Source organism: Ornithodoros turicata, unplaced genomic scaffold (assembly GCF_037126465.1).
Source record: "Ornithodoros turicata isolate Travis unplaced genomic scaffold, ASM3712646v1 ctg00001398.1, whole genome shotgun sequence".
Classification (NCBI taxonomy): domain Eukaryota; kingdom Metazoa; phylum Arthropoda; class Arachnida; order Ixodida; family Argasidae; genus Ornithodoros; species Ornithodoros turicata.
Genome location: NW_026999586.1, coordinates 16,382 through 29,151, shown reverse-complemented (window position 1 = coordinate 29,151; position 12,770 = coordinate 16,382). Strand labels below are relative to the sequence as shown.

The following is a 12,770-nucleotide window of genomic DNA, read 5'->3' as shown; positions in this document are numbered from 1 at the left end:
TGTAGGAGACTATGGGACACCACTGAGCAGCGCTCGTGTGACCCGTTCGACCTTCAGAGGCCTGTTGGAGCGTCTACGCGTTCCCCCAAAACACCCAATGTCCGATGAATGTACGTTTTTGGTCCATATGTCCATGTACAAAATCGAATATCCATTGTACGTGCCACGGATGCGCACATCTCAACGTCCGTGACAGGTCCGTCGCGGATGTCCGTGGAAAATCGTATGTGGACCTTCGATATGTGAGCGAAAAATAGAACCCTATACTTTCGCGAAAGTCACGACCAAACGAGACCAAATTACACTTCTTAAGCTTGCTTCAGGTTTTCAAAGTTCGAAAGACCGCGCTTTTTTCAAAGGATTCGCCGCACGTTCAGGTACATCTTCATATAAAAAGGGCACTGAGGAGAAAAAAAAAGTGAGCAAACCACACCCCGATACACACAAAGTGTGTATGTGTTCCTTCGTCCTGCTAGATTCGGCGTGGAAGCCGGCTGACTGCTTGTCATCTGGCCACCTGTCATCATCATCATCACCATCATCGTTTGTGCGTCTGTGCGTCTTCGGCGGGAAAGTGCATGGGAAAGTGGCGTTCGTCATAGTGTTATTTCATTTGAAGTGAATTTTTTGTGTGTCTGGCCAAAGTTCGTCGGCGTAGGATGGACACAGAAGGTATGCACGTTTCTATAATCTACTTTGAGTTATCAGCGGCGTTATTGCATTCTAGTGATGCGTTTGTAAGTGTGTAATAGTTAGTGTCAGTTACCGGTTGTCCATGATCCGTTGTGAACGCATGCAAGATGCCGAAGCGTAAGAAATCGACATTTTACTATCGGTTAAATCGGCGTGTTGTTGATACGTTGACCACATTTGGTGATGAAGATGTCCAGCGTATCAAGGGCGATGAAATTTTCCACTGTACGTCTTCCAATGGTCAGGACGCACATGAAGGGCGAAGTGCGGTTGAAAGTGCCGAAGAAAATAATGATACCCTTCACGAGTTCGTTGAACATGCCCACAGCCATGACTGGGATGGAGTGCCGAGCGAAAAATCGAGCGATACTGGTCATGTTTCTGCTTCAGGCGCACCAACAAATGACAAAAGCTTCCGCAATATCACAGAGGCTAGCATCGAAACTGCCGGCGCGCCGCAGTTTGAAGATACCGATGAAGTACAGGCTGTTGCAGACAAACTGAGAGTGTGGGCAATCAATTCAGGGAATAGCCATGACAGTATAACCAAACTGCTGTCAATTTTACGTGGTCATTCATGCCTTGCCGCTCTTCCCGGCTGTGCTAGAACCCTCTTGCAAACGCCAAGGGCACCTCAGGGCATTACTGACATGTGCGAGGGAAAATACTGCCATTTTGGACTTGTTAATGGCCTTCGTCACGTGCTTGACCCTGTTGCAGAATTGCCTGATGTCATCACCATTAATATCAACGTGGATGGCCTACCCCTCACCAAGAGCACTAGAAGTCAGTTTTGGCCGATATTGTGTAAAGTGGCTAACTACAGAAACACTGAGCCATTTCCTGCAGGTGTGTATTACGGTCAGGCCAAGGCTCTGTCAGCAAATACCTTCCTGGAGCCCTTTGTAGTGGAACTGGAGGATGCACTGCAGAACGGAGTCACCATCAAACACAAACAAATTGCACTTGCAGTGGGTGCTATAATTTGTGATGCACCAGCAAAGTCGTACATCCTGAACATAAAAGGCCATTGTGGCCATTTCAGCTGCACGAAATGTGTGACCCGTGGAGAGTACAACACTCGAAGGATGTCTTTCCCTGAGCTGACTGCTCCTCTGCGCACTGATTTCAGCTTTCGTAGCCATGATCAAAGTGAGCACCACACAGGTGAAACAGTCCTGGAGCGCCTTCCAATAGACCTCGTGAAGCAGGTACCCCTTGAGTACATGCATGTTGTATGTGTTGGAGTCGTCCACAAATTGCTTCTTCTGTGGTTTAAAGGTTCTAGGAAGTACAGGGTAGGAGTAAACACAAAAGGGGAGATCACAATTGAACTGGTCAAGCTTCAGCCCTACATCACCAGTGACTTCAGTCGAAAACCCCGCAGCGTTCTAGACCTTGAAAGGTGGAAAGCAACAGAATTCAGATTGTTTGTGCTGTACGTGGGCCCAGTTGCGCTACACGGAAGAATTCCCCCGGACATGTACTCTAATTTCATGGTGCTGCATTGTGCAATCACTATCCTGGCCAGTCCACTCCACTGCACGCTCTACATAGACTATGCAGAGAAACTACTGCGACATTTTGTGGCCACGTACTCACTCTTGTATGGTACCCACCTGGTGTCACACAACATCCATGCACTAATACACCTGGCAGAAGACGTACGCACCCACGGGCCACTGGATTCATGGAGCGCATTTCCCTTTGAAAATCACATGAGGAAATTGAAGAAGTCTCAGCGAAAACCAGGAATGCCCCTCGAACAGCTGCACAATCGAATGGCCGAGAAGAGAGCAATCCCATTGCCGCTTCATGTCCCTTCCACTGAGCCATCCTTTTCACTGCAGCACAACAATGGACCACTTCCTGCTGGGTCCACTGGCCCACAGTATAAGAAGATAACTATCCCTGACAAGTTTACTTTGAGGAAGAACAAAAGGGACAGCACTTGTATCATGGAAGATGGCAGCATAGTCGTAGTGTACAACATTGCCTTTTGCACACATAGTCATGAGCCCTGCATAATCGGGAGGAAATTTCTGAAGACAAGAAATTTGTACTCGCAGCCGTGCAGCTCTTCTATGTTGGGCATATACTTAGCCACTCATCTTTCAAGCTTGTCTTGCTGGCCGTTAACGTCTGTAGTGAAGAAGTGCTTACGACTGCCACATCGCAATGGCTGGGCAGTTTTCCCTTTGGTTCACTGTGCTTGAGGAGAACTTGTGTGTGCATTAATTCCTTCTGATGCTACAACCACCGCTGCTGTTTCCTACATTATATCTCCAAGTAATTTCGTCTATTTGCAATCACTTTTCCAGGAGACAGGGACTTTGTGATTATGAAATTTGGTGATGACACTGTCGACATTGCGCACAGAAATTGGGAGAATGACGGTATGTGTGCATGGCCACCAGTGAAAGATGCTCGCCGAATACGGGAGCTCGTCATCTCAGGAACAATGCCAGGGCCCGGTTGGAAGTGGTTTCCGTGTGTGGCTGTTGGATGGTTCAGTAAGTTCCTTTTTCAGTGGCAATGTTAGCTTACTCTATTTGGTTAAACAGCTTCTTGTTATATCAATGTAGGAACGTATGAGGATGCCAGAAAAATGCTGCCCCGTGCTGAAGACACGTCAGACCTGGCCAGCGAGATCGAGCTTGGCAGGGGAAAACGAAAGCAAAGGAGGAGGAGAATTAGCAGTGATTCGGATGTCGAATCATCACGCCAGGTGTCAGATATGTCAGACGTTGAGAGTGTTGCGCATGCCCCAACTCCCCGGTTGCCGACACCTCCTTTGGTGATACCCGACAGAGGTATACATGTGCTAGGAGATTTTCTGCATGTCAGGTGTTCATTAATTGACCGCAACTGTGATACTTATTGTTGGCAACACTGTACTGTTGTTGGTGTGTTCAAATTGCGAGCATGACCCCACATTTTATTTATGCTCCAATGCTTCTTTCTTCTCTCTATTTGTACTATACTAGTGTACTCAAGTCCTAGAACTATGAACTTTAAAAGTTACAAAATTGTAATATTCTTTCAGGCTCTTCATCTCCCGCATCAGATAGGCTGGCAGGCTCTACTCTCAGCAGCTCATGGGATCCCAGTGTCTCCATTCCAAGGCGAAGTAGGCCATTGAGTAAGTGTTAACCAACTATGTTATACTAACCATCATTCGGTTGATAGTGTGTCTGTGCTGGCCGCAAATGTGATTTTTTATTAATTCATTTTATAATATGATAGCTCTACACCAGTAGTTCTGAACGGGGGGTTCTGTGAGCCTTGTCATGAAGCCATGATACTCATGATTGCATGGGTCTGGGTTCATCAGGCAACATACTTTGTTTACAACATACTATGATAAATGTTCTTTTGAAGTTAACAGAAACCCAGATACAAATCACACGGAGTATATCTCTTTACAAAGTAAGCATTTAGGTACAAACTATGATAAATGTGCTTTTGCCAGCTTAATAACCAATGCACCGCTTCTGTGCTTCTCTCCCTTGTTTTGTGTATTTTGAAGCCTCTGTCTGCCATAGCAACTTTGAATGTACTAATTGTGAACAGTGGCATCTGTTTATGAAATTACTGCATCTCGCCACATTGGAACACACATCTGAATTTTTGCGCTGTTAAACAAAAAAGTTCCCATTCCCATGTACAGTGCTGTACATCTTTGCGGCCGGTCGCCGTTGTTTCCGTGTTTATGGTCCTCCCGGGATTTCAAAACTGTCATACGATTATTCAATTTCTAATAGACTATATGCATAAATCCTAAAGCCAGCGCGACATGGTGTGTCCTGGAGGGCCCGTTTGTTCCACGGCACTTCCTTCTCTCCCTCCTTCTCGGCAGAATCAAGCCCGGAGAGAAAAAGAGAGAAGGAAGGTGCCAGGGGAACAAACGGGCTCCCAAGGTACACCGCGTCACACTGGCCTCTAGGATTCCACATATCGTCTATTGCGTTGTTGAGGTCAGCATTCTTCTGCAATGTTGAGGGTTGTGTACAGTTGTGAAGGGTTGGTATGTCGTCATTGTCGACGTACTCTTTCAGCCTGGCAGTACAACCCGGATGTTTCACGTGCTCTACTGGCTCCCTGGCGTTCTAACTATTGTACTGTTTGTACCGTGACTGTACTACCGTACTCCCCTACATCCCGCGGGTTACGCATTTAAATGTTTCCACGTAGATACCCCCAGAACCAAAGGCAACCGAATGCGTGAAGCCTATGATATGAAAAACGTGATCGGGCGGTGCGGCGTGAGTGAATCAGCTTCGTGAGCCAGTGTCATGCGAATTGAGCTTATGCAAGTGCGGTTTGGGGACCTATCTTGTCTATTTTTCTTAATTTATTTACTTTCGTTCACATTTTCTGGCTTGAAAGTGGGGGTGCGTGGATACACGAGAGCGTGGCATATGGTGTGGAACCGCGAAACTCAGATTTCAGACAAGTATATCACAAGCAGCACTTTATGGGAGACATGGGTAGACTGGAGTAGTACTTTCTGATCTTTTGTGAAGAAAAGTTGATGATCACTTTCCAATCACAGGATTTCTAGACTTCAATTCGTGAGGCTAAATTACCTGCAATTTAGAATTTGTCACATTTGCATGAACAACAAATAAGTTGTCCAAAGTCCAACACTGTTTGCTGTGCAATCTTCCAGCAAATTTTCTTGTTCCCTATGCATTCCAACCTTTAACACTTTTTGTGCGCAAAGATGCGGAAACATCTGCTCCAGCGGACGTTCAACCTTCCAGAGGTTCGAGCTCCAGGAATTATTCAGAGGGGAGCCTTGGAGGAACACAAAGTGAGTGTTTGTACTTCATTGCCCAAGCAGTACTTGCAAATGCAAAACACTTTTCGCAGCGGTTCATGCAATGTCCCAGCGATTGGATCAGCAGCCACCCCAACCTCGACAACTTCTGTCAACACAGAGGTCAATGTCAAGTGTGGAAGATTCAAAGTATGCACGAGGTGGGCAGCAGCTTATACTCTATTTTCCAATGAATAGTGTATGCTCCATAGGTAGGGTTTAACTTTTTTGGGTTAAACCCAAATACACCTACTGTTTATTCCCAAACGATAGTTGTAAAGTTGTGGTTTAACTCGAATCTACTCGAAACGCCAACTCTATAAGCTTGCTTCTGTGTCGTATGTAACGGAAATCATCCAAAACAGATCCTCTTGAGAGCTGCTCAATAGCCATGAGAATATAATCCAGATAAGCCCGAATTTCCCCGATTTTCGCTCACGTTGTGTCAAATCACAACAAATATAGCCCGAACACACCCGAATTTTAAACTGAAAATATCACTCGATATTTACCCCCCGAATTTGGCAAAAAATATAACCCGAAAAAGTCAGGCCCTAGTTAAGATGTAGCACACTATGCCTTGCTTGTGCCACTTGTAGGCGACATTCCATCCAATGAAGCCACAACCATTACTGTACAAGAACTTCACATTGACTGTAGTAACTTAAAAAAAAAAAGAACAAAGGTGCAAAAAAATAGTGAGCTATGATTGCTGGTTACAACCTTAATTCAAGACTTTGGGAACCTGCTGGGACCTGTCAGTTGTTTCGCTGTTGTTCGGATTTCGTTGTAGCGAGGTTTGACTGTATTTTCATTTTCCTTCCGATTACAGATTTTGAACAGATCATCAGGCTCCTTCACACGATCAGGCTCAACCAAGAAGAACACGGTGAGCAGCTGCATTTGATCATGTCGGAAATGACAACTCGGGTGCATGAAGAGCTGGATGATGACTTCCTCCAAAGGCCATTCGAGGACCTCGATGAATTTTTGTTCTTTGACAATGAACTGAAAACATCCGCTGACAGAAGAGAGAAACTGGTATGTTCGTTCTCCGATACATTCTGAAATTGGGCTTGGCATTTTTATGTGGCTAACTGATCCACATATGCTTTTTTGCATATCTCTGTGGTCTTGCTGCCAATTTACCTGTCTTTTTTTTTTTTCATATTTAGTCATGCAGGGGCCATGTCCTTTGTACTTCCACCTCAAAATGTAGAACAAAAAGGTTCTCTCCATTCACCAAGTTCTGCCAGGTGTGGCAGGAATGGCAGATGTCTGCGCCACCTGATTTAATAATATTCTGGGCTTTCCATACAGCAAATGGGCAGCTGGATCAAAATTTGCCATCAGCAAAGATTGCACCAGTATGCTTCTGTGGTGTGAGACGTCTGCTGTCGCCACGTCCTACTCTCTTTCGTGCAAGGTGTATTTTCACCCGTATTTTCCGCAAGCCTAGGATTCCACACGAGTTATTCGACAGAGAGATTTTCTGTGGAATTGCTAAACTTTTGGGAATGTTGATTGGAATTTACCAACATCCTCTGCACTGGGTCATTTTCATGTAGGAAAAAAATAATTTTCAGTAACGTGTTCAGAATAGTAGAGAACTACGATGCCCTCTTCATGGATTGATTAGATTTTCGAACATTTTTGGAATCCAGTTGCAATAGCTGGGTCATTCCACGCCAAACGTCCGAGTGAAAAATTTGACCATCGCAGATTTTGCTTTAAAAAATCAGGTGGTGTTGTTATGATAAGAAAACATCACTGATGAAGTGCCAACTCGTTAAAAAAAATTTCCGTCTTGAACTTTGAATTTGAAATTTACGAAATTGCGCAAAACCGCACCTTCGAAAACCTAATCGCGCTGCGTAATGGATAATGAAACTGCGCGCATTTTTAGACTGGATGGAAGCTGAAACGATAATACTTACACCTGAGAACTCAAAATGCACTCTGGACATGTTTCGTGCAATTTTAATGGCATGCGAAACAGTGCCAAAATTGCAAACTTTGCCATTTTATTGCACGCACATACTGAACACAAGAACGCTGGAAATACTTCATCGGCAAGATACTGTAGGGCTGTACAAGATTAAAAATTGCCGTCCAGAAAAGAGAAGAATAAGTTGGTGAAAAAAATATGTTAAGTTGTCATTTTTTCGCAAAAACGGTAAGGTTTGCTTGAAATATCAAAAATGATGGGCCGCAGAAAAATATGAGGGAAGCTCACAGAGATAGTATCAGGTGCGTTGAACAAGCTGATAAAGTTTCAAAAAGGTATTATTTTTTGTTTCTGGAAAAATAATTTTTGAAGGTTGGCACGTGGAGCGGCCTGTGCGGCCGAACAAACGTCCCAGAGAGCTCCAGCGCCGCAGAGGATCGACGGCGCATCATTGCTTCAGTCGTCCGGTACAGGTCCTCGTAGTGCCGGGAACCGTTTCTTCTTAGAATACAACATCAGTCCAACATTGATTGTGTGCTTATCAATTGGTTCAAAGCTGTGATAGCGGCGTGTGCCTGGAATCGGCGACGCGTTTTGATACCGGTGCTGTAGGAATTCACTTGCTTTCTGAACATCAAGACCCGAAACCCAGATAGGAGTGATATTTTTGAGCGTCTCTTGTGCCCAGCGGAACAGCTGTACTGGAGTCAAAATCTGCTCCGTGAATGGTCGTTGAATGCTTGCCTTTGCAGCTAATCGCTGCAGGGTGCCCCCAATGCCATCGCATGGCCCTTTGCCGTGCGATTTATCAAAGAACTGCCATGTCGCGTCGATCCCGAAGTCGTCAGGATGGTGGCAGAGATTAACGATTTTTTTTTTTGTATTGAGAGCTTGCCCCATCGTGAAAATAGTGAGTCTTGGTTACACCCGGGATAGCACATTATGATCTCCATTATGAGACTTTTCTGAAAAGCGTACACCGTTGCGTTCTCGTGTATGAGACGATCTGAAATGATGGAGTAGGACTTCACGTGGAGAGAGCCGTCGACCTCGCCTTGCTCGCAATAGTAGATGTATGCCGGATGAACAGTTGCTTGAGAGCTGTCCCACTGGAAACTTTGCCCACTTTCGTGTAGCAGACGACTGAAGTGTTGATGCGCCGTCGATCGGCTGCGTCGCCGGAGCTCTCCGTGACGTTCGTTCGGCGGCTCAGGCCGCTCCACATGCCAACCTTCAAAAATTATTTTTTCGGAAACAAAAAATAATAGCTTTTTGAAACTTTCAGACCGCTCAATGCACCTGATACTATCTCAGTAAGCTTCCCTCATATTTTTCCGCGGCCCACCATTTTCGATATTTCGAGGCAAACTTGCCGTTTTTCTGAAAAAATGACAATTTAACATATTTTTTTCGCCAACTTATCCTCCGTTTTTCTGGACGGCAAATTTTTAATGCTGTACTTCCCCACAATATCTTGCCTGTAAATTATTTCCAACGCTCTTGTGTTCAGCATGTGCGTGAAATAAAATGGCAAAGTTTGCAATTTTGGCAGTGTTTTGCATGCCATTGAAATTGCTCGGAACGTGTCCACAGTGCGTTTTGGGACTTCCGGTGCTAGCATCATTATCTCAGCTGCTATCTCGTCCAAAAATATGCCCAATTTCATTCTCCATTACGCAGCGCGATTAGTTTTTGGAAGGTGCAGTTCTGCACAATTCCGTAAATTTCATGTTCAAATTTCAAGGCGAAAATTTTTTTAACGCGCAGAAAGTTTATCAGTAATGTTTTCTTATCACAACAACACCGTCTGATTTTTTAAAACAATATCTGCGATGGTCAAATTTTTCACTCGGACGTCTGGCGTGAAATGACCCAGCTCCTTTTCTTAATCGGGCTCTAGTCTGCAACTGCAACCACTGCAGGAAGTCCACTTTACACAAGCTTTTTTAGTGTCCCATTGTTTCATTGATACATTTTGTGCATGGGTTTACATGCAGTCTTTTTTTCTCTCTCTCTCTCCTTTTTTTTCTTTTTTTTTTTTTGCATGGCATGAAAAATTGTGGTTTCAGGACGAGGTATGCCATTAATAATGATGGGGATAAAAATCTCAAAGGTCTGTAGTTTTGTGCTTTGGCATTATACTATCATAAAATTACAGTTAGGCTCCCCCGGTTTAGCACCGAATTTTTTATCCATGTCGCTTATTTTAGTTTGAAATATTCGTTTAACTTAGCATCAGTCTTTGCCGACATTTCAAAGTTCAAAGAAACGGCCATCAGAATGCAACTTTTACCACTGTTCTATTTTTGGAAGGAAGTGAAACATGTATTAGCTCAACCATCCTGCAGTGTTTGTACACTCCTAGTTTTCAGATGTTAGTTTCATAGTCCTTCTATTCATTGAACATCTCCTTTCAGAGAGCCTTTTTCTGCAAATTTGGGGGCCGACACGCAAAGGAGAAGACTGTTGTAGCCCTGCAGCATTTGATGGGTGACACAGTTGCCGAGCAATTTAGTTGGTACGGGAAAAAAGGGAAGATGAAGTTCTATGAACTTAACAGTTGTGATATCCTGCTGAGTACGTATTATTTTACTATTTGCAGGTCTTATGTTCAGAATAAAAATGTGTATATGCATGCTATATTAGTGCAGAAATTGGACATTTTGTGAAAAGACCAGAATTGGGGAGACAGCCTTTAGTTGCCATTTTCACATTGCTATTGCAACACATATGTCATTAGGGGACGCTAGGCAGGAAACAAATTTTTCCCATCAATGGAAGTGATCACCTTTTTCTTTGAACTCTCCGAAATTCAATTTTGAAAAATCTACAGAGCTTTCAGCAAAAATAGTAGACAAGTAGGCTGTTGCACCACTCTGTGCAGTAAAAAAAGTTTTGTCATGTTTTGTGCACTACCTCAGTGCTATTTAAAAATTTTAGTTCATGCTGAGTGTAAGTTTCTTTCTTCAGGTGAGGCCATTCCGGAGGCAGACTTTTACTACTCGTGGTTAGTGATTCCATGCATCAGGTGTCAACCGGAGCTATGAATGTATCTGTCCTTACCAGTGCTAATTATACCTTGTCATCCAGTTGCTACATTCCTTATTGCCAATAATAATTCAGGGTTTAGGTCGCGAGACAACTACGATCTTGAACGATGCCACAGTGGTTGGTTTACTGATAAATTTTGCCCACCTGAGGGTTCTTTAACATGCGCGAAATCTCACACACAGTGTAATATCCCTTCCGGGGACGTTGTGCATAAACAGTCCATACCTGCTACCGAATAGCTAGCCTCCTCGGTGAGGATCGAACCAGCGGCCTTGGGATTGGAAGGCCGACACACTACCAACCAAGCCACTGAGGCAGCGGTCCTTCTTGCCAAGACACAACACTTACGCCCATTTTTACATGCACATCTTAGGCTCAAGTATAAAACATTGGCTCTGCAGTATTTTTAATTTAAGGGAGAAGCACACGAGTCCCCTTCATAAGGTCATTTGGCTGCTCCGAAACCAAATTTTTGCTGCTCCAAAGGGTGCTCCAGAATGGATTTGGATGTGTTCAAGCCCTTGATATTACGTGGTAAACCACATAATATTTTACTGCTATTTGAAAATACTTTATTTGTTACTATTTAAAAAATGCTGTTCGATTCAAACCACAATGCTGCTGTTCACACAGCCCCAGTCTTCAGCATTTGTACGCTGTGCGCTTTTGCCCATGGAAAGATAAATACTGTAAATGTTTGGTTTCTACAGCTTTACCTATTGAAATATATGCTTGGATTTGTCATCCAAACCTTTTTTTTTTTTCGATACAGAGCAGTTTATCCCATAACTTTGTAACAGGCAGTCACTTTACAGTACAAATAAGAGCAGGGTAGAGTGCACACAGCGCCTTTGTCGAGGCACATAAATGCATGATCACATGCAATTGAGAAGGCTATGGAACATTGCTGTTTTGCCCTCTTGAATTTTCTTTCTTGTGTACCTCTGTCGCTGCTGAGGGAAGAAGGCACACTAACTCCTGAACAGGCAATGCTGAAGTTGCCTGGGAAAGCATGGTTGCACAAAGATATCCGATTTGGTGAAGCAACGGCAGTTTTTGCAACTTTACCTTTGCTTTTTTTTTTGTGTGTGTGTGTGTGTGTGTTGGCAGTGGCTGCATTTACAGAGTGCCAAGTAAACCTAACACCTGAATTTCCAGTCACTTCAAATTCAGAATTTAACAAATTTGCCTTTTTTGATGGTGAAAATGCCGTGTAGAAAATTTTGAAAGGCACCTTTGATAGACTACAAATAAAATTACCCGGCATGTTAGGAACAACAGCTGCATGTGAGAAACTCGTATTATACCGACAATCAGGTATTTAGTGAAGCGCTATGGTTTAGGGATGAAATGTAGCAAAAGTGGTTTTCTATTTCCTCATGATACATGTTTTCACTTCAGAGGCCCTTTGTAGAGCAAGAACTCGGTCAAAAGCAAGTGGCACAGCTGCAGACACTACCCCAACCTACAAGGAAGTTGAAGCTGCAGTAAAGGACTGGCTGCGTAGGGCTAAAGAACGAAGAGCCAGCCGTAGTAAAGCACAAGTCTCCCAAGAGGAAGAACTCATCCCAGATCCAGAATGAGCAGCACAGATTAATGTCGTCTTCAAGCCACATCGGCTATATGCAGGTTGGCAAAAGATGTTACCTGCAGCCAGCAAACAATGCTCAGCACAGTTAGGGGAAGCACTGCGCTATCCGCACATTGAGCTTAAATTTGAGGGTGATTTAAGGCTGCAGTGAAAGATTACAAAGCAAAATATATTAACCTTGATACAGAAGTAGAAAGGTTGTTGTGTGGGCAAAAGCTATTGATACCAGTTGATGCAGGGCTCCCCAGGCAGTGCACGGTACTTCTGAGGCTTCCCACAGACTCTGCTTGCAGGGTGATGCAGTCAGAACGCATTTTGAAAGCCTCAGGTTTATCATGCGCCACTTGTGGAGTCCTGCTTCAACTGGCATCAATAGCTGTTGCTTACACTCCAACCTTGCTATTTCAGCATGAGGTCTAAGACATTTTGGTCTGATTTTTCACTGCACCATTTTCAGCCTCGGATTTAAATGGCAATTCGCTGAGGCCTATTGTATCTGTGATGGTGTACCAGCAAGCAGTGGTATTGTTGGGCAGTTTCGAGTATATGTGTATGAATGGTTGTTCAAAACTTTTGCGGCATAGCTTTGTCATAATATATGTGGTCCTACACCCTTAAAAATGAACTTCACCGCATAACACGCTCCCAGCCAACCATCATCTCGA

The 12,770-nt window shown here is 44.0% G+C and overlaps 1 protein-coding gene across 1 annotated transcript; it reads left to right on the top strand.

The window, feature by feature from the left end:
- Positions 1-37: 37 nt before the first annotated feature.
- LOC135376937 (uncharacterized) lies at positions 38-12,338 on the top strand. The gene is made up of 9 exons (XM_064609360.1): positions 38-672; positions 3,015-3,206; positions 3,279-3,506; positions 3,740-3,835; positions 5,420-5,509; positions 5,569-5,676; positions 6,348-6,556; positions 9,881-10,040; positions 11,916-12,338. Exons 1-9 carry the CDS (start codon positions 660-662, stop codon positions 12,095-12,097), a joined length of 1,278 nt encoding a protein of 425 aa, XP_064465430.1. The 5' UTR covers positions 38-659; the 3' UTR covers positions 12,098-12,338.
- The last annotated feature ends 432 nt before the right edge of the window (positions 12,339-12,770 follow it).